This window comes from Microtus oregoni, unplaced genomic scaffold (genome assembly GCF_018167655.1).
Source record: "Microtus oregoni isolate MIOR12 unplaced genomic scaffold, Mior012 000004F_ref0000308, whole genome shotgun sequence".
Classification (NCBI taxonomy): Eukaryota; Metazoa; Chordata; class Mammalia; order Rodentia; family Cricetidae; genus Microtus; species Microtus oregoni.
In genome coordinates, this window is record NW_024543063.1 from 56,276,155 (window position 1) to 56,298,888 (window position 22,734).

At 52.4% G+C, this 22,734-nt stretch overlaps 2 protein-coding genes across 8 annotated transcripts; one reads left to right on the forward strand and one right to left on the reverse strand.

The window, feature by feature from the left end:
- Positions 1-3,184: 3,184 nt before the first annotated feature.
- Usb1 (U6 snRNA biogenesis phosphodiesterase 1) lies at positions 3,185-13,927 on the reverse strand. 4 transcript variants are annotated; one of them, XM_041650399.1, is made up of 7 exons: positions 13,771-13,927; positions 12,726-12,892; positions 10,803-10,986; positions 7,970-8,023; positions 6,334-6,439; positions 4,978-5,061; positions 3,185-3,909 (listed from the first exon to the last, which is right to left on the reverse strand). In XM_041650399.1, the coding sequence occupies exons 1-7, from the start codon at positions 13,872-13,874 to the stop codon at positions 3,889-3,891; spliced, it is 720 nt and encodes a 239-aa protein (XP_041506333.1). In that variant the 5' UTR covers positions 13,875-13,927; the 3' UTR covers positions 3,185-3,888. The 4 variants fall into 4 exon arrangements, with proteins under 4 accessions (XP_041506333.1, XP_041506334.1, XP_041506331.1 ...); XM_041650400.1 differs by having other exon boundaries at positions 3,193-3,902; positions 13,747-13,847; XM_041650397.1 differs by having other exon boundaries at positions 3,194-3,902.
- Positions 13,928-14,025: 98 nt separating this feature from the next.
- Znf319 (zinc finger protein 319) lies at positions 14,026-20,079 on the forward strand. Of its 4 annotated transcripts, XM_041650148.1 has the most exons (3): positions 14,026-14,051; positions 14,389-14,723; positions 16,351-20,079. In XM_041650148.1, the coding sequence occupies exon 3, from the start codon at positions 16,604-16,606 to the stop codon at positions 18,347-18,349; it is 1,746 nt and encodes a 581-aa protein (XP_041506082.1). In that variant the 5' UTR covers positions 14,026-14,051; positions 14,389-14,723; positions 16,351-16,603; the 3' UTR covers positions 18,350-20,079. The 4 variants fall into 4 exon arrangements, with proteins under 4 accessions (XP_041506082.1, XP_041506084.1, XP_041506085.1 ...); XM_041650150.1 differs by lacking the exon at positions 14,389-14,723; XM_041650151.1 differs by lacking the exons at positions 14,026-14,051; positions 14,389-14,723 and adding an exon at positions 14,813-14,937.
- The last annotated feature ends 2,655 nt before the right edge of the window (positions 20,080-22,734 follow it).

The window sequence follows — 22,734 nt, forward strand, 5'->3', positions numbered from 1 at the left end:
AATAAAATCTCAGGTATGCAGGCAAGGTTTGAGAGACCGTGGTCAATCAGGTATGGTGTTTTCTTCCATTTTCGGTTGTTATGGTGGGAACTTCTGGCTCAAGGAAACGGCTTTTTACGTGAGAAATTCTACAGAAAACTCTGGATTCGAAGCCAGGTCTCTGGGTTCCTGCCCGGTCTACTTTACTGGAATTTGGAAGAACTATCTCCTATTTAGGTTTACCTTCTTATTTGTAAGCAGGGGGGGGGGGGATAGATTCAGATCCAGCCAACAGTTGAATAAGCCGGTTCTCTTCCTCACTAAAGGTGCTGTGGGCTAGAACTGGGCCTGGATAACGATGCCCTGGCTACCCAGTTATAGGGGTTCCTCAGGCAGCGTCCTCACAAAGGTGAGGCTGAAGCTGAGGGAAACCTGACCAACTGTGCTGTTCTGCTTGCGTTTATTACCTGATTTTTCCTACCAGTTTTAGAAGTACATGGCTATGAGCTACACTCCCAACAGCTTTGCTGTTAGTAACCCCTCTGATGAGAGAGAGGGTCATGGAAGAATAGCTTGCCGGCTTTTTAGTGCTTGGAGGCCGCTCAGAAGGGCCAGAATGGGCAGGACTCAGTGGTTAAGAACATTTGCCTACCTCTCCAAAGATACGTTAGGTTCCCAGTGCCTACACCAGATAGGTCAGAACTGCCTGTGACTCCAGCTCTGAGGGGGACCTGGCCCCTTTTCTGGCCTCAGTAGGCGCCCACACATTCATGTGTATATACACACGCCAGCCCACCTCTGGTGGGGCTCGAAAGTGCAGACCATGTTCTGTCTCTTTTCCTGACCTCCAATCACATTCTCCACGCCCCAGACCACCGTCTCTTTACCCCACAAACACCTCTAAAGCCTGCGGCTGGTAAGGCTTTAGATAAAGCTCTTGCTGCCTCACACTCGGCCACTATTGCTTCATGACTGTGCCAGGCTGGCAAAACAGGACCCTTTCGGCAACAGAACAGTCTTTTGGACTCTGGGTGCCAAGCGAAGGAATAAACACACTCACACACAAAATACTTTCCCCCTCTCTTGGAACTAGAGCTGGGGAGGTCTAAAGAGGCAATGGAGGAGGTCTTGTTACCAGGTGGAAATCAGCAGTGAGCCCTTGAGATGGGGGAACATCTGAGGATGCTAGAGCCAGATGTGCTGATTCTGTCCTCTCCCAGGCATGACGAAATAGTCACTGAGAGCAGTTTCTGCCCGCACACGGCGCACCTAGCGGTGGAGAGGCTTGCCCTGGCCTTCCATCTCCAGCTGTCTCCTGGGTTTCTGGAACACGTCTCCTCTTTTGGAAGGAAGCGCCCCAGCTGCTTCTGCACTGTCAGCGGAGTGCTTGCTGAAGGCACTCCACTCTGGAAGCACACTGCCTGTCTGGGTGCCCGCCAAGCGAAGGCTGCCAGCATCCCCAGGTCCGGCTTACGTGCCCATCCCCCTCAGCAAAGCTCAGGCTTCCTTCCTCCATTGCCACCTCCACTCTGTGTTGAAGAGCTGCTTAGTGATCTTGGCCCATTTCTCAAAGTGGCTGCACGCGTAACTCCACTCTCAGCACAGCCAACCTGCAGAGCCACATCCTCTTCTGGGGGTGTGGGGAGCAGGCCCCCAGTACTTTGGACAAGTACGAGGTTAGGGATGGGCATTCGAATCAGCACACCTTGCCAATTTTCCCTTGGCACCACAGGGCCGGCCCGGATTGGTCCATCCAAGGGTGCAGTCACACGGAGCAGGTGTCAGGAACGTGACCTGTGAAGCTAGGGTTACCATGTTGCCTGCGGGCCAGAACACATGCCTAGCTTCTTCTCCATTGTGGCTTCAGATGCCACTAACAGCAAGCAGCAGGTCAGCTGAAGCCAGGAGACTGGCGCAGTGGCACTGGGGGAACAAGGCACGATTGTGCTCTCTACGCTGGGGAAAGACAGGACTGTGAGGGCATGAATCACGAAGTTGGGTGCAGAGCCTGAGCAGGGGGCAAGTGTAGGGATGGACTAGGCTGTGTCATGGCAGAAGCTGAGGCCAGGGTTGAGTCAGGCCCTGACAAGTTCTCAAGTCCCCAGGCAAGTCATGTAACTGTTCTTCCTCTACCCAGTTTGCATTCCTTAGCTTGGCTGTAGGGAGAAATGGCCAAGAAGGCCCTAGAGAAACCTTAATATCTGTGTTTGAGGGACGGGGATGGCAATTCCTTGGGACATGGCAATCCCTGGGTTCCATGTATTGCATGCTGTTTCACTTCATGAAGTCCTTTTCTTTTTCATGTGCAGGGGGGATGTGTGTGTATGTGTGCACAAAGGTAGACAAGCATGTGTGTATGGGTGTGCACACAGGCATAAACCAGAGATCAATCCTGGGTGTTTACTGTTCCTCAGAAGCTAGCCACTTGTTTTCTGAGAGTCTCTCCTTGGCTTAGAACTTGACAACTAGGTGAGGCTGGCTGGCGAGTGAGCTCAGGGATCCTTTAGTCTCTGTTTCCCTGGTGCAGAGGTTACAAGTACCGCCACAGCTTTTTGAAGGTGGGGTTCTGAGGACTGAACTCGGGTCCTTATGCCTGCAAAGCAAGAGTATTACTGACTGAGCTAGCTCTCCAGCTCCCATTATCCTTTTTTTTTTAATTAAAATTTTATGAGTATGGGTGTTTTGCCTGCATGTATGTGCGCCACGTACATTCCCGGTGCCTGAGGGGCCAGAAGGATTGGAGTCACGAATGGTTATGAGATGCCACATGGGTGTGGCATCAAATCTATGCCCTCTGAAAGAGCAGCTACCTCTCCAGCATCCCCAAACCCAACATTTTTTTTTCTTGAGTCACAGTTACCACAGAGGGACAGTGAGATGGCTCACCGGCTAGAAGTACATTTTCAGAATAACCATGGAGCCTACAAAGTGGCAGGAAAGAATTGACTCTTGAGAGCCGTTCGTGGAACTCATGTGCCTGTACACACACATGCTACGCTAAGACAAATAAATACATAAAAATCTCTAATCATAACAGAGCCTCGCAAGAACCCCCTGGACCGTGCAGCACGGCTGGAGGGGAGGCAGCGGCACCGCTCACCTTAAAAGTGTAAAAGAAGACACCACATTAAAAAGGCAGATTTTATTTGTTGAACATAATTTAAAACTGTAAAAAAATATTTCTTCATCCATTACTAGAAATCCCCATGACAACTGGAGAGGATTGGTTCTTTGCCCCGAGAAGAGTTTGGTGGAAAATAAAATCCCCTGTGCCTCCCTGGCCCTCTCCACCTCCCACCCCACCCCACCCCTGAAGAATGCTCAGGGGTGGGAGGAAGGAATGAAGAAAACTGCTGCTGACCACAAATTAGCACCCCGTGCCCTGGCCCTGAAATGACCTCTTCTGGCACAGGATGGGATGAAGGGAAAAAGTGATAAATAAAGGAGATTAAAGGGGGGATGACAGACTCACTGAAGCCCCCAGTTTGACAGAGGTGAGTCCGGGCACACTGAGTTTAAAAACTATGTGTTGGCCAATGGCATCGATGCAGATCACTGCAGGGGGAGACCTGCAGGGCTCATTTTCTTTTCCTAGACTGACAGAAGAATTAGCGGTCCGGGCTGCCCTCTACTGGTGATTTCTGGAAATGACCACACCACAGCAGCAACCTACCCACCTACCACCCTAAAGGACCAGGAGAGAGGAACCCACTACAACAGCGCTAAGTGTGTGATTTGGGCTTTTTGCTGGGGGTACACCAGAGATGGCAGCAAGCTCCTCCATCTCAGTTGGCCTAGAGAGAGGCATGGGGCAAAGTTCACTTCAAAGGCATCGAGAAGAATTTGTTCCCGGACTTGCAGCGGACCTGCTCAGCCAGCACACGCAGCAGCATCTCAGAGTCTTCAAACTCATCCACGATTTCCTTCAGCCAGCAGGGAGATGGACAGCCACGTTAAGAGGAATTGGACCCTGAGGCACCACAAACAACGCCAGTCCAATAGGCTGGGCAATACCAGTCACCTTACAATCTTATGAGCTAGGGCCTGTCACCTCCACTTCCGCTGACAGTAAGGACACACGGAGCCCTCTGGTTTAGTTTGGGGCTGGGCTCTCCTGGAGTTCTTGCTGCCTTCCACATGACCAGGCCAAGAGGAAGGTGCCAACAGAGATCATAGCCCAAGGCCAGTACAGATTTTGACTTGCAAAGTACTTTTTAAAAATCCAAACCAGGCATTGAGGACAGTCTGGTCTACTAAAAGAGGCCATGTCTTGAAAAACCAAACAAAAGTAAAATAGAATAAAAAAAATAAGATCCGAATCAGTTGCCAACACCAGAAAATCAGAAGACTGCACATAAAAATCTGAATTTCTGGCTTCTCTTGAGAAAAACAGGAGAGCTATCGACTCGTGCACTGCCAGGCACTGTGCACGGGCACGCAGGGAAGGTCACCTGTTTCACTGGCTATCAAAATGTAGCCAGACCTGGAGGCACAGGCCTGCAATCTCAGAATCTGAGGTAGGAGGAACACGGCAAGTTTGAGGCTTGCCTGCTCCACAGTGAACTCCAGGCCCAGCAAGGAGACCTTGTGAGACCTGACTCAAAAGTAAAACCCGTGATGTAACAGGCACTGAGGGCTGGAGGTTCCTGGTACCTGGCATTCTTTCTCTATTTACAACTGCCAGACCCAAACCTCTGACCTCAGATAAATGGCTGGGCCAGGGTGGGGGAGGTCACCCTTATCCCGTGTCAGGTGTAAGGCGGGACACACAAAGTCCTAGAGGTTTTGTCACAGTGCAGTTCTGTTGCCCTGAGTGCCACTTAGATCCCAGCTGCTGGCTCAGGGGCGACACTCAGAGAGGAAGGCGGGGTTGAGGGCCTCTTCTATGCCACTCAGTTTCCTACAGATTTAGGTTCCAGTGTCCAGTCCTTCCCTTTCTGTCACTGGTTCATCATCACTCTGGAGCTCAGAGCTCTGCGCCCTGCCCTGGAAACTCACCTGTAGTTCCCGCAGGCACTGTCCCTCCAGCTGGAGCCGTGCGTCACCCACACACCAGGCCAGACTGACATGAAATGAAGGGTCCTAGGGAAGAGAAGCAGGGACTCAGGCTACCACGGGATGCCATGGCAGGCCCATCCATCACAGCAGGTCTATGACAGTCCCGTCAGGTCTCCCTGTAGGATCCCTGGCCAGTGCCGAGGGCTGAAGTCCTGCCCCGTCCCCTGCCCACAAAGTGGCTTGAGCTGGTCCCCACTACAGACTGAATTGTACTCCTCCCCAACTGCAAACAGTGAAAGCCTAACCCCAGTGTGATGGTGTCTGGAGGTGATCAGGGTTAGATGAGGGCACAGGGTGGAGAACTCAGCAAGAGATGTGCATGGGCAACGGCTCGGCAGTTAAGAACACGGGCAGCTTTTCCAGAGGACAAAGGTTTGATCCTCAGTGCCCACTTGATGGTAACCAGACTCTGTAAGGAATGTCTGGAATACTAGTCCCAGGGGGATCCGACGCCCTCTTATGGCCTCCAAGGGCACTGCACACACATGGTGCGTGTGTGCGTAGCCGGAAAGGAAAGCAAAGCAAAGCATCCATAGCACAAAAATAATTAAAAACTAAGGGAGGGGGGTGTAGAGAGCAATGTGCTCCTTTTCCTCCATGAGGGAAGGGCACAGTGAGGGATGCCTCTTACAAGCCACAGCCCTCATCATATGAAACCAATCATATAGGTGCCTTAATCTTGGACTTCCAGCTTCAGGGTTAAAGGCATACACTATCATGCCTGGCTCTGACTCTATTTTCTGATCCAGAACCTCCCAGCAGAGGCCATACTTTTCAAATTAAAAGAATAAAACTCAAAAATGTCAACAATTTTGGAGAAACAATAATTATCTCTATTTAAAAATAACTACACGCCTGGCATGGTTTTGAAAACACAAAGAATAAAACCAATGGCCTTTTGAAGCTGTGCCACTCAAGCTGGACTCTGAGCCCCCACAGGATAGAGGGAGGGACAGTGAGGATGTGAAGCTACAGCTCTTCCAGAAGGGCCATTTTACTAAGTGCTGGAGATGCCTAAGAACAAGGGAAAGCTGGACACCTCACAGAGCTGAAAGCACAAATCTCAAGATGCACAAACAGTGTTCTGATGTTGGGCTTTGGGCAGACTACAACTTGTGACAGATCCCAATCCTGTGTGCTGGCTCAGGGGTCCACCTGGGGAGGTTCTGGAGGCTTCTTTAGTTTGCCTCTGATGGGGCTTCTCTGAGGATGCTCTGTTCTAGACGGGCCAGCGGGCAGCAGCCCCGTGACACACAGTAATCATCTCTGTTCATTTTCCTCAACCGCGTGCATTACCTGGTAGAAGGTGGTGAGGTCAAATTCCTCCATGACTCTGTCTACCTCTGAAACCAGGTCCAGGAACTGGGCATGCCCTGAGCTGACCTCGAGTCCGATGAAAGTCCTAGGAAGAGGCAGTGGAGTCAACAGGGGCACAAATGCAGCCTGCGAGAGCACAACCTCACAAGCAGGAGGAGGCATCCAACGGGAAGCCAGGGATCTGGCCCGTGGCTCAGCCATCTTCCAGTGCATCCCTGCTGCTCCGTGGACCACCTTCCACCCCCTTCCTCCCTCACTTAGAAACCTGCCCTCACTGGACGCCTCCTCTCCTGTCTAAGGAGCCCTGCAGGGCAGCCTTCATCTACCACTGCACACCTCGCCCCCTTGCCCGCTCCACTCTCGGGCGGACTCCTAGGCTCATTACCCTCTCCAGGTTCTGCTCTCTGGTACCCGCTTTCCCCTGCAGGTGAGAACTGCTGTCCTCAGCAATTAAATCCTCCCGTGAACCTGCATCTTCAGCCAGCCCTCATCCCATTCTCAACAAAACACCGTAAAACAACAACAACAACAAAATGGTGGCCTGTTGTCTTCCTCTAAAGTATCTGGTCTCCCACTTTTCCGCCCTTAGAAATGCTCTTGTCAAAGCGGCCAATGAGTATAGTGATCTCTATGTTATCAGAGTCACGGATTTTGTCCTCACTTGCTTGGTAGTATCTGACACAGTTGGCTTCCCACTCCTGGAAACCCTTCAGCTTATATTATAAAGTTCTGTAGCCTAGACTGAAGGGAGAATTGAGCCCTCTCAGAGTAGCTGGGAGGGGTGGCTCGGTGAATGAACTAGACAGGAGGCCCTGCAGATAAAAATGCCCTCTTTTTTGGGGATGGGGGAGGGGAAAGTTTGAGACAGGGTGATGGGGAATCTTTGTCAACCAATTATCTTTAAGAGGTGGGACCAAGTTAGGGTGTGGCTTTCTGAGAGCCAGAGAAAAATGTGGCTTGTGTGCTCTCTGTGGTTCCCTCGCAGCACAGCTGAGCTTGAACTTCTCGTTCCTGTTTCATGAGTTTGCCCCTTATAATTAATAAAAATATACTTGTTTTATCTTTTAGTTAGCCTGATTATTTCTTGACCTGAGGTAATTCAACAACAGGGTTTCTCTGTGTAGTCCTAGCTGTCCTGGAACTAGCTCTATACCAGGCTGGCCTTGAACCCACAGAGATCTGCCTGCTTCTACCTCCCAAGTGCTGGGATCAAAGGTGTGTGCCATCACTGCCAGGCTAAAAATGCCTGCTTATGTTCACTTAATGCTTTAGGACTTCTACGTTTTCAAACCTCATTGGCTCCTTTGGCAATGGGCAAGAAAGGGGAAGTGAGAAATGGTGCGGAAGGGAAGGCAATGGGAGCTCATCACAATGGCAGGGAGGGGGCTAGACAGGAACCGGCTCCACCTCCTCAGGCTGCTCTTTACTGAGATGGCTCTCCTGCACCTGCACTGCTCCCCAAACTCCCTCAGTGCTCCTGAATAAGCCTGAGTTTTGTTTATTTTTAATATTTATTTATTAATTAATTAATTTTATTTTGGAAAACAGATGCCCCATAATATATGTGAAAGCGAAGTGTATCCCTTCAATCTTTGCAATACAGTCAGGGACCCACCTGGTTTTCTCTTGGTTGGTATAAATCTTTACCTGGTTGACAGTAAAGAAGAACCTGAAATTTAAAAGAAGAAAGATATTTCAAGAAAAAAAAGAAAGATGTAAAGAATAGTTCATGTTTAAAAACAAAACAAAAAAAAAATCCTAGCCTTTTATTTCAGCAGGGGATGGTGATGGGTGCTACAGTCTGTGCTCTGGAGACCGAGGCAGAAGATCTCAATTTACAGTAGCAGTCTATCTCAACAAACAAACTAGCAACATCAGTCCCTCTAAATACCTCCCCTAAACAGCAATTTAAAATATAATTAACTCATTTTTACAAGCAATATTGTTATTCCATGATTGAACTAAAAGTATCTTATAGTTAGACAAGACCCTAAATTACCCCTGTAGAAGCAAAAAAGTTTGCTTTGCAAAGAACAGTCCATCCCAATAGGCAACTTGAAACCATCTATGTACTGAGAAAATCATTCATTGTGTGGGTGGAAACAGTTGATATGACCCTATGAGGCAGGCCCTATAATTACAGACAAGAAACTGGACCTGTGAGGCTGACTTTGGTGAGGCAGGAGATGAGGCTCAGTCCATTTGGTTGCAAAGCCCTTGGTCTCGCCTAAAAAGTGAGTCTCTGTTGAAGCGGGTCTGGCGGTGGAAAGTAGGGCAGAAACCCCACTCACCCAGAACCTGTATTAGTTACTGAAGTGTCCAGGTTTGGTCATCTCAACTCAATGCACCGAGGGTTTGCGCCTGCTCTAGCTTCACTGAGGACACAGGGCAGTAAATGGAGCAAAGACAACATCAAGTCCACTTCCTCAAAGACACAAACCAACGCTCCAGGGGCCGCTCTCTGGTCCTCAGGTAAGCAGGGCAACAAGCCACACACATGCCCCACAGAGAATGATATTCCTCGATGACTCTTGGGTCATTTCAGAGGTTCCAGCTTGCTCTGATAAGGAACTAGTGCCCACTAGGATGCCGGGGAAGTGGCTTCCCACCAGACCTTGTTCATGGACTCTCATGCACTGGCTTCTCACCTTCATGCAGCATGCAGTACACCTGTCAGTCTTGTTACCATGACAATGTTGCTGATCACCCAGCCTGAATGCTAGTTTGTCCAGGAAGAAAAGGGCAGCGTCCTCTAGAATAAGGGAAAGGGCATTTCTACTCTTTACTTAAGGGGAGAATATGAGCAGAGTCAGACTAACCAAAGTCATTCCCATGACGTCTGCTGAAATCACATGGAAATATATGAAAGACTGGAATTCTGATGCCAGGACCCAACTAACAAGCTGGGCATCCTTTATACACCTGTAACCTCAGCTATAAGCTGGACAGAGAGGATTGCTGGGGCTCGCAGGTTCCAAGCCTAGCCAAGAAAACACAAGCTCCAGGTTTGAGAAAGGCCCTGTCTCAAAGGAACAGGCAGAGAATGACAAGGACAGCTGATGTCTGCTTTTGGCCTCCACATGCAGAGGCACAGACCCCACACACATATGCATGGGCATGTCACGCCCACACCCACGAACACTTTAAATTTTCCTTTTCTTTTTGAGTGTTTTATCTGCATGTAGTCTGTGCACATGTACGGAGTGCCTATGGCGGCCAGAAGAAGCCATCAGAGCCTCTGGAGCTAGAGTTACAGACATCTTGAGCTGCCAATTGGACCTGGGAACTGAATCTAGGTCCTCTGCAACAACAGCCAGTGCTCTTACTGCCAAAGCACCATCCCTCAAGCCTAATAAACACATTTTAAAAGGAGCCTGCAGGGTAGGGGATATAGTGCAGTGGGTAAAAGTTGTAGCTGGACAAGTGTGAGGATGTGAGTTCAAAACTCTGGAGCCCATGTAAAAGCTGGACACAGAAGTGTGAGCATCTGCACTTCCAGTGCTCCCATCGGGAGGTGTGACAGGTGGGAGAATCCTGGACGCTCAGGGGCTATGCAGCCTGAGACACATGGCAGAAAAACAATAAAGAGATCCTATCTCAAGCAACGTGGAAGGTAAGGACCAACACCTGACTTCAACATGCATGTACCTGTACTCACAAGAAGACACACACATACACACTGGTGGGTTCCCTTGTCACTGAGAGAAGGAAGTCAAATCTCATGGGACAGAGCTGAGACAACACAGCTCAGGTAACATCTCTGGCTACGTCCATCTCCTCATGCATGAAACTAGGGCCATCTCTGAACCCATCTGTAATTCCAGTTGGGTGAAGTCAATTTAGGTTGGGTTCTGGCACCTGGGACAGACTTGCTAGTATACAGCTGGCTTACTAAATCTGGTAGTGGCGATCACAGTGGACGAGACTGAGCAGTGCTATAGTCCTGGTTTTCTCACCAACTGACTGCAATGGAGCAAATTCCTTCCTCAGGCCCCCTGAGCAGTGGGGTGGGATCTTAGCTCTGATCCATAACAAAATCAGAATTCTTGGCTGACCTAGGGACCTAACGTGAGCGAGCTGGCGTCTACTGTTGAGGGCAGCTGGTGGGACAAAGCCCTTGGGCTGTGAGGTTGCCCTCTGGAGCACTGGTGTCAGAACTGAACTGTAGGATACTCAGTCAGTCTCTGGAGAGTTGCAGACTCGGTATGAGAGCTGCTCTCGCATATTTGGAAGCCCTAGGTACGAGCACAGAGACAGACAGCAGGGTTTTTGCATACAACAGAGGGAGAGCAGCTGAGCAGTTCATGTGAGGTGCCCGCATCACACAGGAGGGGACACAGCAGCCTCAGGTCTGGTCTTCTTGCTTGGCACCATTTCTATCTCCAAGCACAAGGGGCAGGGGGAGACACATATGACGGACACAACAGACAGAAGAGGGAAGTGCTCACCTTTGGAAAGAGGCCATGTGATCTTTGAGCACCTGCACGAAGGGAAGGATCCAGTGGTGACGGAGAACCACGCTCTGAGACAGGCTGAGGTGGAACTCCTCCATCTGCACCAGTCGGGGCACGAACGTCTGAGCTCGGTGCAGCAGCATGTCAAGCAGCTCCAGGAACTCTTCCTTCGCTTCGTCTAGAGAAGAGAAGAGTGAGGAGAGTAGACTGGCCTCAGCCAAGCTGTCACAGAGGAATAAGGAGCCCGGAGAAGCCGGGTGGTGGTGGCGCACACCTTTAATCCCAGCACTCGGGAGGCAGAGGCAGGCGGATCTCTGTGAGTTCGAGGCCAGCCTGGTCTACAAGAGCAAGTTCCAGGACAGACCATAAAGCTACAGAGAAACCGTCTCGAAAAAAAAAAAAGCCAAAAAAAAAGCCCGGAGAGCAGAGAAGCCCTTATTAACTGAGTTTCAGGTGTAGCCTATATCTGACAACCTGCCAATATTTTAATGAGAATGTCTTAAAATAAATGTACATGATATGTGTATATGTGTGTATGATACATATGGGCACACACGATAGTACTTTCCAATATTTTAATGAGAATGTCTTAAAATAAATGTATATGATATGTGTATATGTGTGTATGATACATATGGGCACACACGATAGTACTTTCCAGTCCCTCGAAGGGCCACATTCAGACCTCTGTATTGTTCATTAGCTATCAGAATCAATAAGATCAACTTCATTACACTTTAAAATGTCTGCACTGAACAGACACTGCCAAGGGGTTTTGGGGGTCAGACTGAGAAACACCTAATGAGGAGTACAGAAAACAAAGAACCTCTAACTCACAGAGATCTGCCTGCCCCTGCTTCCTGAGTGCTGAGATTAAAGACGTGAGCCACCACCATCTAGCATATATTTTATTTTACTTTATTTTATTTTTTTGAGACAGGGTCTTACTATGTAGCTCTGGCTGGCCTAGAACTCAAACTCAACTTGGGGGTTGCTTCTACCCCCAGGTGCTGAGATTAAAGTCATGCCCACCTAAAGCATCTTTAGGCATATCTGTTCAAAGTAAGGAACAACCAAAATGTCCTTTAGTAGGTGAACATGCAGCCAGAGAGTGGAATATTAACACTAAGAAGAAATGAACTATCAAGTGTGCCAAGGCACAGAGGAACCTTAAATGTACACTACTAAGCCAAAGCAGCCAATCTGAAAGGCTAAATACTAAACGATCCCAATTCTGTGACGGTTTGGAGAAGGCAGATTTGTGGAAACGCGTTGCTGGAGGGCAGGGATGGCTAAGTTGAGCATGACAATTCATATTGCAGTGGTATCACTCTCCACAATAGTGTAGATGCACATCTTTTTAGGTTTGTGTAAACTCACAGAATATACAACACCAAGATTTACCCATTATACAAACTGTGAAGTCTGGTGATTATAATATGGGCTCAAGCCGGGTGGTAGTGGCACACACCTTTAACTCCAGCCCTGGGGAGACAAAGACAGGCAGATCTCGGAGTCCTAGGGCAGCCAGGGCTACACAGAGAGATCTTTTCTCCAAAAAGCCAAAATAATAATAATAATAAGCAGGTTCATCTATTATGAGGAATGCAGCACTCTGGAGCTGATAATGGGAGACTCTACACTAGGTTAGAACTGCCACCTTGTCTGCTGTGCTAAGAAGCTGATTACCCGACTTAACCTTCCCAAGAGATAGATATTATCAGCTCACTTTAGGGAAACAGAGCCCCTAAGAAGCCGGTAACTTCCAGAACACCCAGTGCGGCCAGGTCTGATCAGCCTGTCACCTCCTCAGGGCTGGGGTGGGATGAGTCCAGCACACAGGGCCCTGGTTTCGTCCTCCTAGCCACAGCTAAGAGGTACCTGTTTCTGGCCATTTGCCATTAGTAAGGGACTCACATGGTATGTAGATGTGGGTGGCCCAGTTGCCCCGCTCATGGGGAAAGGAGCGAATGCGCCCCCCGTGTTTTGTACTGTCATCCTCGGGCCCCTCCTCCACGCCAGAGAACATGCTCAGCACACTGTCAGGTACCGGGAACCTCTGAGTGGGAAGGGGGTTCTGGCCACTGCAAAAGAAGAAAGAACAGGCATGGTCTCCCTTTGCACACACAACAAAAGTTCTAAGTCCTTATGCACAGTGATTCTACAGCAGTCTTGTCGAGTAGTATAGGCTGGCATCAAATCGGATCCCCCTTCCTCAGCCAAGCGGCTGAGTGTGGATCTCCAGACGGGTGTTTGAGCTTCTAGAGAGCCACAGCGCTCTAGAATTACCGAAGCCTCCCAGTTATTCTGGGAGGCAGATCTCAGCGGGGCTCTTGGTCCCCAGGGGAAACACTAGAGCAGGCAGCAGTGTGGCTTGGAGGTCCTTATTACCTAGCAGAACAGGCCTGAACTGAAGTAGCTCTGTGATCTTGTACACTCATTTCCTTGTGTGTAAAGCATATTTCTATTTGCTAGAGCTCTTGTGTAATGAACTGACGACATACTGCGCTCAGCAAAGACCGGTATTTAAGGACCTAAGGTCCTTGAAGTCTAAGATCTCCATGGATTTTGCATCAGTCTGGAGAGTCCAGTCTCCAGTGTGGCTCCCAGTGGCTGTTCACTGAGCATTTATAGACGAGTGAAAAGCTTTGATTGTTGCATTGTGTTCAAATGGAGAAACAGATCTTGAAAGGAACATGCTTGCACACCAAGGGAGAAAAATGCACCGGTTAGAGCTGGTCTGGAACCCATGACCTCACTCCCAACTTTGCCTTAGCCAAGGCGGTGGTGGTGCCATTTTGGGGCTTTGTCCAGGGTGTGCTCTGAATTCTTCTTTCCCTCGTCGTCCCTTTTTTTCCTTCCCGGGGAACCGACCCACCCTCCCGGGTATCCCGGAGGCTCGGATCCCACCAGGGTTTCCAAAGAATCGCGCCCTCACGATAGAAACTTCCTCGCTCCTCACCAACGGCGGCCCCCCGACCCGGGTTTGCTCCGCCCCACAGCGGCGGCCTCCGCTTCATCCTCCGAACCGCTGCTGCTGTAGCCCACCAGGGGCGCCTCGCTCATGGGGCCTTGACCACAGGCGGAATCCGCTGGCACCTTAAGCCGTCGCCCCGAGTTCCGATGAGCCGGAAGTGCTCTATAGGGGGCGGGACCTAGAGTAGCTCCACCTCGGGGCGGGGCCTTGCGACGGAGGGGGCGGGGCCCAGAGGACTACCGCAAACTGCGCCCGCCGGCTACGCGGTAAGTGCTGCGGGCGGCCTTCTTGGCGCGTTCAGCTGTCCTAGTGCCCCAGCGCGGCTCCGCTCGTCAGCCCTGCACAAAGTCAGAGCCCCAGGGTCCCTCTTGAGAGCAAGCCGAGCGGCACGTCCGCTGCAGAAGACCGGAGAGGCGGAGGGACGGGCTGTGGCCAGCGGGGAGAGGGCTGGGGCTGGACCCCCGGGCGCCTCCGTTCCGTAGGCTTCGGGGAGCTGATCCCGAGGCTCCGGCCCCGCCCCTCCGTACCTACAGGCTCGAGCCGGCCGGGCCGCGGGTTCCCGATAGGGGGCGGCCTCTCACCGTGCCCCTGGTTCCTCCGCAGCCGCCGCCCGGGCCGCGGCTCCTCCCCCGACCCCGCCTCCCCGGCCTCGCGCCGCCCGCCCGTCCGCCGGTCTCTGCTAGACCGTCTGTCTGTCCGCTCGCTCGTCCGTCCGCTGCCCGGGTCCCGCTAGCCCGAGTGCGCGAGTCGATTCGTCTGTCCCGGCCACCACAAACCCGTCTCCCGCCCCGAAGCGGTCCGCCTCTGCTACGCGAGGCCGGGGATTGGCAGGGCGCGTAGGCCGCACCGCGGCGGATGGAGCCGGAATAAAGAGGCAGCCGAGAAAGCAGCTGGTCTCTGCTCGCCCCGCGCCTGACCCCGCAGGCGGCCTGGAGCAGGTGAGCGCCAGGGCACCCGGGGCTGCATCGGGGGATCACTCCAGTGCCCACCGCACCTCGGGAGAGCCCCCCTGAGCTCTCGGACGGCCCAGGCCAGGCCTGGAAGCACAGACGCTTCCCGGGCACGGTTTGAGGCTCTGGGGCCTTCTTCGGCCCGAGCCACCCTTTCTCGGGACGCAGTTGCTGGGCCATCCGGAGCAAGAGCTGACAGGAGGTAGCCCAGCTGGGCCTAATTGGAGGTGACCAGCTTTCATTCAGTTACCCAGAGAGGAAGAAGGGCTGGGGTGGGGCGCAGGTGGGGGCTTCTCCTTGCTTTTCCAATCCCTCCCCTACTCTCCCCTGCCCTTTGCAGAGTGATCTGAGAGTGTTCCTGGCTTCACCTTTCTGGAGAAGGGTCGGGGTAGGCAGTGGGGTTGCTCCTGAAGGTGGAGAGTGGGGTGGCTGCTGGAATTGACAGCCATTCATACCAGGAAAAATAACACACAGTTGGATTGATACAGCTAGACTGGACAGCGTTCAGAGCAATGCCCCCTCCTCTCTACCTTAGGAATGCTGTGGCGGCTTTTCATACTCCTTAGAATAAAGGCGCAGCAGCATCTTTATTCCCTCCTTTCCCAGAAGATGCTGAGGATGACAACTTTCAGCTTGATTCTTAAGTTTCTTTAGCGGGACAGTTAGAAGCTGGGCTGGCTTGTGAGGTCATTCTCCACCTTTCTTCCTTTCTCTTAGAGAATACTTAACACACTTTTAAATTTAAGCGGCAGATGAGCCGAGAACCTGGAAAGGGGTTGCCTTTGGTTCCAAAAGTTCCTCCCTCTCTGGGATTGCCTTGGGCTTCCTCAAAGAGGAGAAGCAGAGATTTGGGGTTGGGTGGGCTTTATCTTGCATTGATTATTGTGAATGTTTTGAGCCTGGAAGAAAAGCACCCTGTGTCATGCTTTATCCTGTCTAACTCCGGCATCCTCTGGGAGATGGTTAGAGTACAGAAGTTCAGCTTGGGTGGATCTATGAACCTGTCATTTAACTCTCCCTGCAAGGCCATTCATCCTGTTGTAACTAGAGATGCACGTGCCCTGGGAAAGGCCTGGGGTGCAGGTGAGGAAGAGCGTGGACCAGTCCCATGAAGAAGAGGGTTTTGAGACGGTCCTTAATACCCTTGTGTTAATATTAGCTTCCAGAGTCCGTTTGCCTTAGGACTGGTGCCTTGTGGGTGTGGTTTCCTTCTGCCAGCAGACTTCTCTGATCTTTTATAACAGTGGTGTCCTCATGTTAATGTGAGAGGGGCTGGCTGGCCTTAGGGACAGGTCACCCCAGACCCTGTGAGGCACCTGACTGAATAAGGTCGTATGGAAACTAGAGGGGATTTGTGGGGGCTGAGATGCCCTGCCCAAGGACGGGGAGTTGAAGAAAATGGGCACAGAAGTGGCTCCCTTCCCCTTTGCGTGGAGGAGTGGAGCTGCCACCAGACTTCCTCAATAGCACGTGAGGGGAGCAGCTTTCCAGCCCGGAGCATCTCCCTCTCCTGAGGTAGTTTGTATCTGTGCTGTGAGTGTGGGCAGTATAGGAAAAGATAAGGGGAAGGCCACTTGTTCCTGCCTCAAGTTCACTGTGTCTCTCTTCCCTACAGAACCGATTACTGGGGAAGGCAGAGCCTTCTCGACATTGCTGGGACCCTGTCCCGAAGAGCCCCCTGCCCTGTAAGCACTGCCTTGTAGGCTGTCTTCTTGGCTCATGATAGGGCTATCTGACTGGCCCTCCTCTGTGCCTTGTGTGAGGTCCTTGTCCGGCCCCGACATCCAGTAGCTTCTCTCAGGGTTGGGTTCACCTTGAGCGGGAAACTGAAGCCATTACTGTCCAAACCCAGTTTCATCTTCCCAAGTATGTCCGAAAGTTGGCAGCAGCCACCACAGACGCAGCCACAACAGCCACAGCCCCCACAGCCTCAGCATCATGCAGAGCCACCCCCAGCCCTGGCTGAACATACGCTGCCCCCGGGCACGGCTGAGAACCCGCTAGGCTGTGCTGTCTATGGCATACTGCTGCAACCTGACCCAGGCCTGCAGCCCCCACAGCATGCACCTCTGCAAGCAGGGGAGCCCAGCCCCAAATGTGGTGTGTGTGGCCATGACCTTGCACACCTCTCCAGCCCTCACGAGCACCAGTGCCTGGCAGGCCACGACCGCTCCTTCCAGTGCACACAGTGTCTGAAGATATTCCATCAGGCCACTGATCTGCTGGAACACCAGTGTGTGCAGGCTGAGCAGAAACCTTTTGTCTGCGGTGTCTGCAAAATGGGCTTCTCACTGCTCACCTCACTGGCTCAGCACCACAGCTCCCACACTGGCATGGTGAAGTGCTCCATCTGTGATAAGACCTATAAGCCAGCGGAGGCTGCCGAACCGGCCACCACTACTACCCCATCGCTGCCCTCGGCACCTCCACCCGCTAATGTTGCCCCTGCGGAACAGCCTGAGAAGCCCTACAGCTGCCCTATCTGCCAGAAACCCTTCAAGCACCTGTCGGAGCTCTCCCGGCACGAGCGGATCCACACTGGAGAGAAGCCGTACAAGTGCACGCTGTGTGACAAGAGCTTCAGCCAGTCCTCCCACCTGGTGCACCACAAGCGCACGCACAGCTCCGAGAGGCCCTACAAGTGCGCAGTCTGCGAGAAGACCTTCAAGCATCGCTCCCACCTGGTGCGCCACATGTACGCGCACTCGGGAGAGCACCACCTGTTCCGCTGCAACGTGTGCGAGCTGCACTTCAAAGAGTCGTCGGAGTTGCTGCAGCACCCTTGCACCCCAAGCGGTGAGCGGCCCTTTCGCTGCGGCGAATGCCAGAAGGCCTTCAAGAGGCCATCAGACCTGCGGCAGCATGAGCGCACTCACAGTGCCGAGCGGCCCTTCAAGTGTGACCTGTGCCCCATGGGCTTTAAGCAGCAGTATGCGCTGATGCGGCACCGGCGCACACACAAGACGGAGGAGCCCTTCAAGTGCGGCCTGTGTGAGAAGGGCTTTGGGCAGCCGAGCCACCTGCTCTACCACCAGCACGTGCACACCCTGGAGACTCTCTTCAAGTGTCCCGTGTGCCAGAAGGGCTTCGACCAGTCTGCTGAGCTGCTGAGGCACAAGTGCTTGCCGACCTCCACAGAGCGGCCCTTCAAGTGCCCGGTGTGCAACAAGGCCTACAAGCGGGCGTCTGCCCTGCAGAAGCACCAGCTGTCACATTGCGCAGCCGCAGAGAAGCCTCTGCGCTGCACCCTGTGTGAGCGCCGCTTTTTCTCTTCCTCGGAGTTCGTGCAGCACCGCTGTGACCCGGCCCGGGAGAAACCGCTCAAATGCCCGGACTGTGAGAAGCGCTTCAAGTACGCTTCAGACCTGCAGCGTCACCGGCGGGTGCACACGGGTGAGAAGCCCTACAAGTGCCCCAACTGCGATAAAGCCTTCAAGCAGCGGGAGCATCTCAACAAGCACCAGGGCGTGCACGCCCGCGAGCAGCAGTTCAAGTGTGTGTGGTGTGGCGAACGCTTCCTGGATGTGGCGCTGCTCCAGGAGCACAGTGCCCAGCACAGCGCTGCCGCTGCAGCTGCAGAGGGCGCCTACCAGGTGGCGGCCTGCCTGCCTTGAGGCCTCGGGGCCACTACCTGCCCTGTCCAGTCTCGCCTACTTGCAGCTGCATGGCAGCAAGCCTGTCAACCAGCTCCCTCCTCAGGAGTGAGGACCAAAGGGTTCTGGGCAGGTGGAGGGTATGCATGTTCAGTTCTCCTAGAACCAGACCAGCCATGGGAGGAGCCAAACTGCTGGGGCCAGACCAGATTCCATTAACCTCTACCCCACGACAGAACTTGCTTTCTGAGATCCTGCTCCCCCCCCCCCCCCATCTATAGGGAACTTGAATCCCACCTGTAGTCAGGTGCCTCTGCCCTAGGTGTGAGGGATGTCAACCCAGCCTTCCCAAATTGTTCGGCCTAGTTAGAAGTCAGGTGCCTCGGGAAGAAGGAAGTAGGGTTTCTCCTCAGATTGATTTTTTTTTAGAGGGGGGGAGGCCAGCTTTGTGACAGTTCTGGAGACTTAGAGTATGGACCATGAGCTACAGTCTCAGATTGCCCAGCTAGGATGAATGTGCCCAAACCCCAAGTTTCTGATAGTTGAGATAAGTAGGATAGGAGTCTTTGGGCAGGGGGTGCTTGAAGCCTAGGGCCAGGGTGGGGGAAGCAGAGACATCCCATGACACCCTCGGGTCAGCCAGTGCTGTCCACAGGGAAAGGGACACAAGCCTGTGTGCCAAGGGCAGTCCTGAGTCTGTGGAAGCCCCTCCTGCCTGTGAGTGGTTCTGAGCATCAGGGCAGTGAGTGTGCCCTTGGCAGAGCTGCAGCTATAGAAGGGGGAGGCTGTTAGTCCCCTCACACCAACCTCATTCCTGGGTGGGGAGGAAGGAGGACCAAGCCCATGATTTCCCCAGCAGTCATAACCAGGCCCCTTCTTCCCAAATTGTAAGAACCAAAGTGTCTGAGGCTCAGAGTCATGACTTCACCTTGTCCCAGCCCTGCCAAATGGAGTTCTGGGCATCCAGGGTGGGGAATGGCTTCTCACCCCACAGAGCCCTTCTGACCCATGGATACCATGAGCCAGCAGTCTGGTCATGGGCTTGGGCACTGTTGCCAAAACAACCTGCTCTCTGTTGAGTCCTAGCATCCCCTTAGGCCTTTGGCTACTCACAGCCTGCCTCCTAGAGCAGACTTGGGGACACAAGGATAAAGGAGCCTATTGGGCAGCATTCTTAGCAGGTACATGGTCGGCCACCATCACTGGATGGCCAGAGCCACCTCAAGAACCTGTGAAGGATCTTTGTTGTCAAAGTCATCATTCTCAACCCAGCCCTGCCCATGCCCTCCTCAGCCCCCTCCCCCCCACCCCCGTCCATGAGTCTTGAAAGAAGACTCACTGGCACCCAAGCCAAGGGCCAGACGGTAGGAGGACACCACCACACCTCTCATCTCCAAAAGTCCAGCTGGCCGCATGCACCTGCTCTGTCTGCCCAGGCTCTGGCCTGTGGCCGCAGAGACATATTAACACTCCTCTTGACCTGACTCTTGTCACAAAGCCTCAACAGACTGGAACTCAGGCTACAACAGTCCAGTCCTACCTGCTCATTTCCCCTTTGATTTTGCATTCTAAAAGAAGTTTGTTATACTATTCATAACATTGTATAGCTTACTTTCATGTCATTTTGGATCATATATAAATATGAGAGTTTGGAATTTTTAAAAGAATGACTCCATTTTAGGCAGCCACTTTTGATGTTAATATCCAGTGAGTGTGACATATGCTCTAGAAGTAAAGACATTTGACCGGTGCGGCCCACAGCTCTGCCACTGTTCTTTCTGAAGGGAATGATGGGAGGTGCAGAGGCTGAAAGCCGCACAGACCAGAGAGGCAGGTGGGGGCTAGGCTTCAATCCTGAGCTTTGAGGCTTCCGGCTGTGTGACCTTTGACTGGTCACTTAACCTCTTTGACATAGTTGCCTCATCTGGCCACCAAAAACCAAACTGGGAGGCTAACTTGCCTCTGTTGTGAGAATAGCATGAAGTTGTTGAGACTGAGGGGAAGCTATGGACAAGCTGACAGGTACCAGGTGCAGTGTTCCACACCCCACCTGACTTTAAGGTTTAACCATAGCCCTTGAGGAGGGAGCTAGACTGTGAGAAACCAGCAGCTCATGAAAAGTCAGAAGCTGGAGATGGCAAAAAATGTATTCAGGTGCTCCCTGGAACAGCAGTGGATCCACCAAGCCCGGCCAGCCCACTCTCACCGTTTGGTCTGCCCTACAGTGGCTTGGTGAGCCGAGCCCAGTGCCTTTACCTCCGACCTTACACACATTTCTCCTGTGCTCCATTCTTGCCTACAGCAGTCTGTCTGCAACTCACATAGGCCAGAGTGGAACTGGAGAGAGGGAGAGATAGCCCTCAGCCTGGCATCTGAGAGCCAAGGGCACCCTGTCCTAGGTAAAAGGTGGAAAGTTAAAGGGCACGGAGCTACCCATACCACGCGTGTTCTAAGAGTGACCCATTCCTCGTGTCTGTGCCAGGCTCCAGGCCCCGCTTATTTTCTACTTGTGTGGTAGGACAGGCCTGAACGCTCCTCTGTCCAGACCATTTGGAGGCTCGGGGATTGTTCAAGCCGCACAGTGGTAAGTGCCCTGGAGTTCCATCTGCACACATGTGGAAGACAGGCAATGTGGCCAGGACATCCCTGGCATTCTGGCTCCAGGTCACTTTTCTGACCAGGACTGTCCCTGACACCCAGTCCGGCCAGGGGATCAAGGCAACAAAATGTTCCTCCTGCCCCAGCTGGTGCTCAGCTCCTTGACAAACTCCAACTACTGTTGTCTGCCTTCCTGTGCAGGCAGAGGGGTAGGTCCTTAAAGGGCCTGCTCTCGTGGTACTGCCACAGAAGGTCACCTCCAACCTGCACCTCCTTCCTGGCCCATAACCCTGTTCTCCCTACAGAGCTGACTGACGACGTCCCACCCAGGACTACTCGCCCTGTGACAGTCCAGAAGGCCCCCAGCCAGGCTCTGGTGATGAGGTCTGCATCCCACCCTCAAGCAAGCATTTTGGTCCCTAGAGGTCACAACCCCAGGAAGAGCCTTGGCTGCTGTCAGTCTGCATCTCCAGAGGCTTCTGCTGCAGTATCCTGTAAACAGCAGTCTGTGGGGACAGGGTTGTGGGGTCTTCCCCTTCTCTATGTCCCCACCCAACCCTGGCTCCGCATTCCTGCCTTTGTTTCCTCCACGACCATAACTGAGCACCGCTGTTTGCCAGGCACAAGACAAGAACTTCAGTCGAGTTTAAATGAGTCAGAAGTAGAGGGGTGGAAGAGAAGGTCCAGTTAGCGCAGTACCTGCTGCTCGAGCATGGGGACCTGAGTTTGAATACCCAACACCTACATGGTTGTATCCGTAGGCTGGGAGCACAGGTGGGGGAATGACAGGACATATGGGCCTTCCTGGAGCTCCTACCAGTCAGTCTAGCCATTTGGTGAATACTGGATTCAGTGAGAGACCCTGTTTCAAAAAATTAGGTGGGGAATGATTGAGGACACCCATGTTGACCTCCAGCCTCCACATGTATGTGCAGCCACAGGCAAACATAGTAAAACCGGCCACTGCCATCCGGGAACAGTCCCACATCTTCACCACGCCCCATCTCAGCTTGAGCATTATTTCTGAGCCCGCCCCAGCCCCTGGGCTATGATGCATTTCCCCCATGCTTCTCTGTAATAAACACTACTGTTTCTTTATAGTAGGAATTTCATTGAGTTCAAATTTGCTTGCATTGGTTCTGGAGACCCCAGATCCCATTCCTGAACCTCTTAATAGAGGTAAAAGGAGCTGGCAACTAATACTACTGGCCAGATATGTGGGTCCCCTGAAACAGCCAAGGCTCCTGTGCTGTGGTCTTCGGGAAGAAAGAGAAGGGAACATGTGAGGCTCTTTAAGGCTGGGCTGTAAGGAGTGGGGAAAGCATTTCTAGTGGAAGGGTGGCTTTGAACAAAGTTTGGGACACTTGATCCTAAGAGTAGGACAGAGCAGCGAGGAAGCGTGGTGGAGTCTGGAAACGCCAGGGAACTGATTGTGTTCAGGTCCAAAGGGCCTAGAGATGAGGTCATGCTGGCTGCACTATCCCCAAGGTTACAACTGCAGTAAAGATTTCCTATGGGATCTGTTTATAATGAGCCATGAACCCCTGAAGGTAAAGAGGTGGTCAAGGCAGTGAGGTAGTGACCACCACTAGTACTTCTGAGAGCATTCCTATGTCTGTTTCTCAGGCTAGTCCCAAACTACTGGGCTGTCTATTAAGCCTCAGCCTCCAGATTGCCTGGGACTATATACCACCAATCTTGGCTTCTTAGTTTTCTAATGGGACATCCCTTCTAAGCCCATCTTTAGTCCCCAATTCCAGGAAGCACCCCTGCTTTCGTCCCCGCTCTTGGCTTGTTTCTCAGAGCAG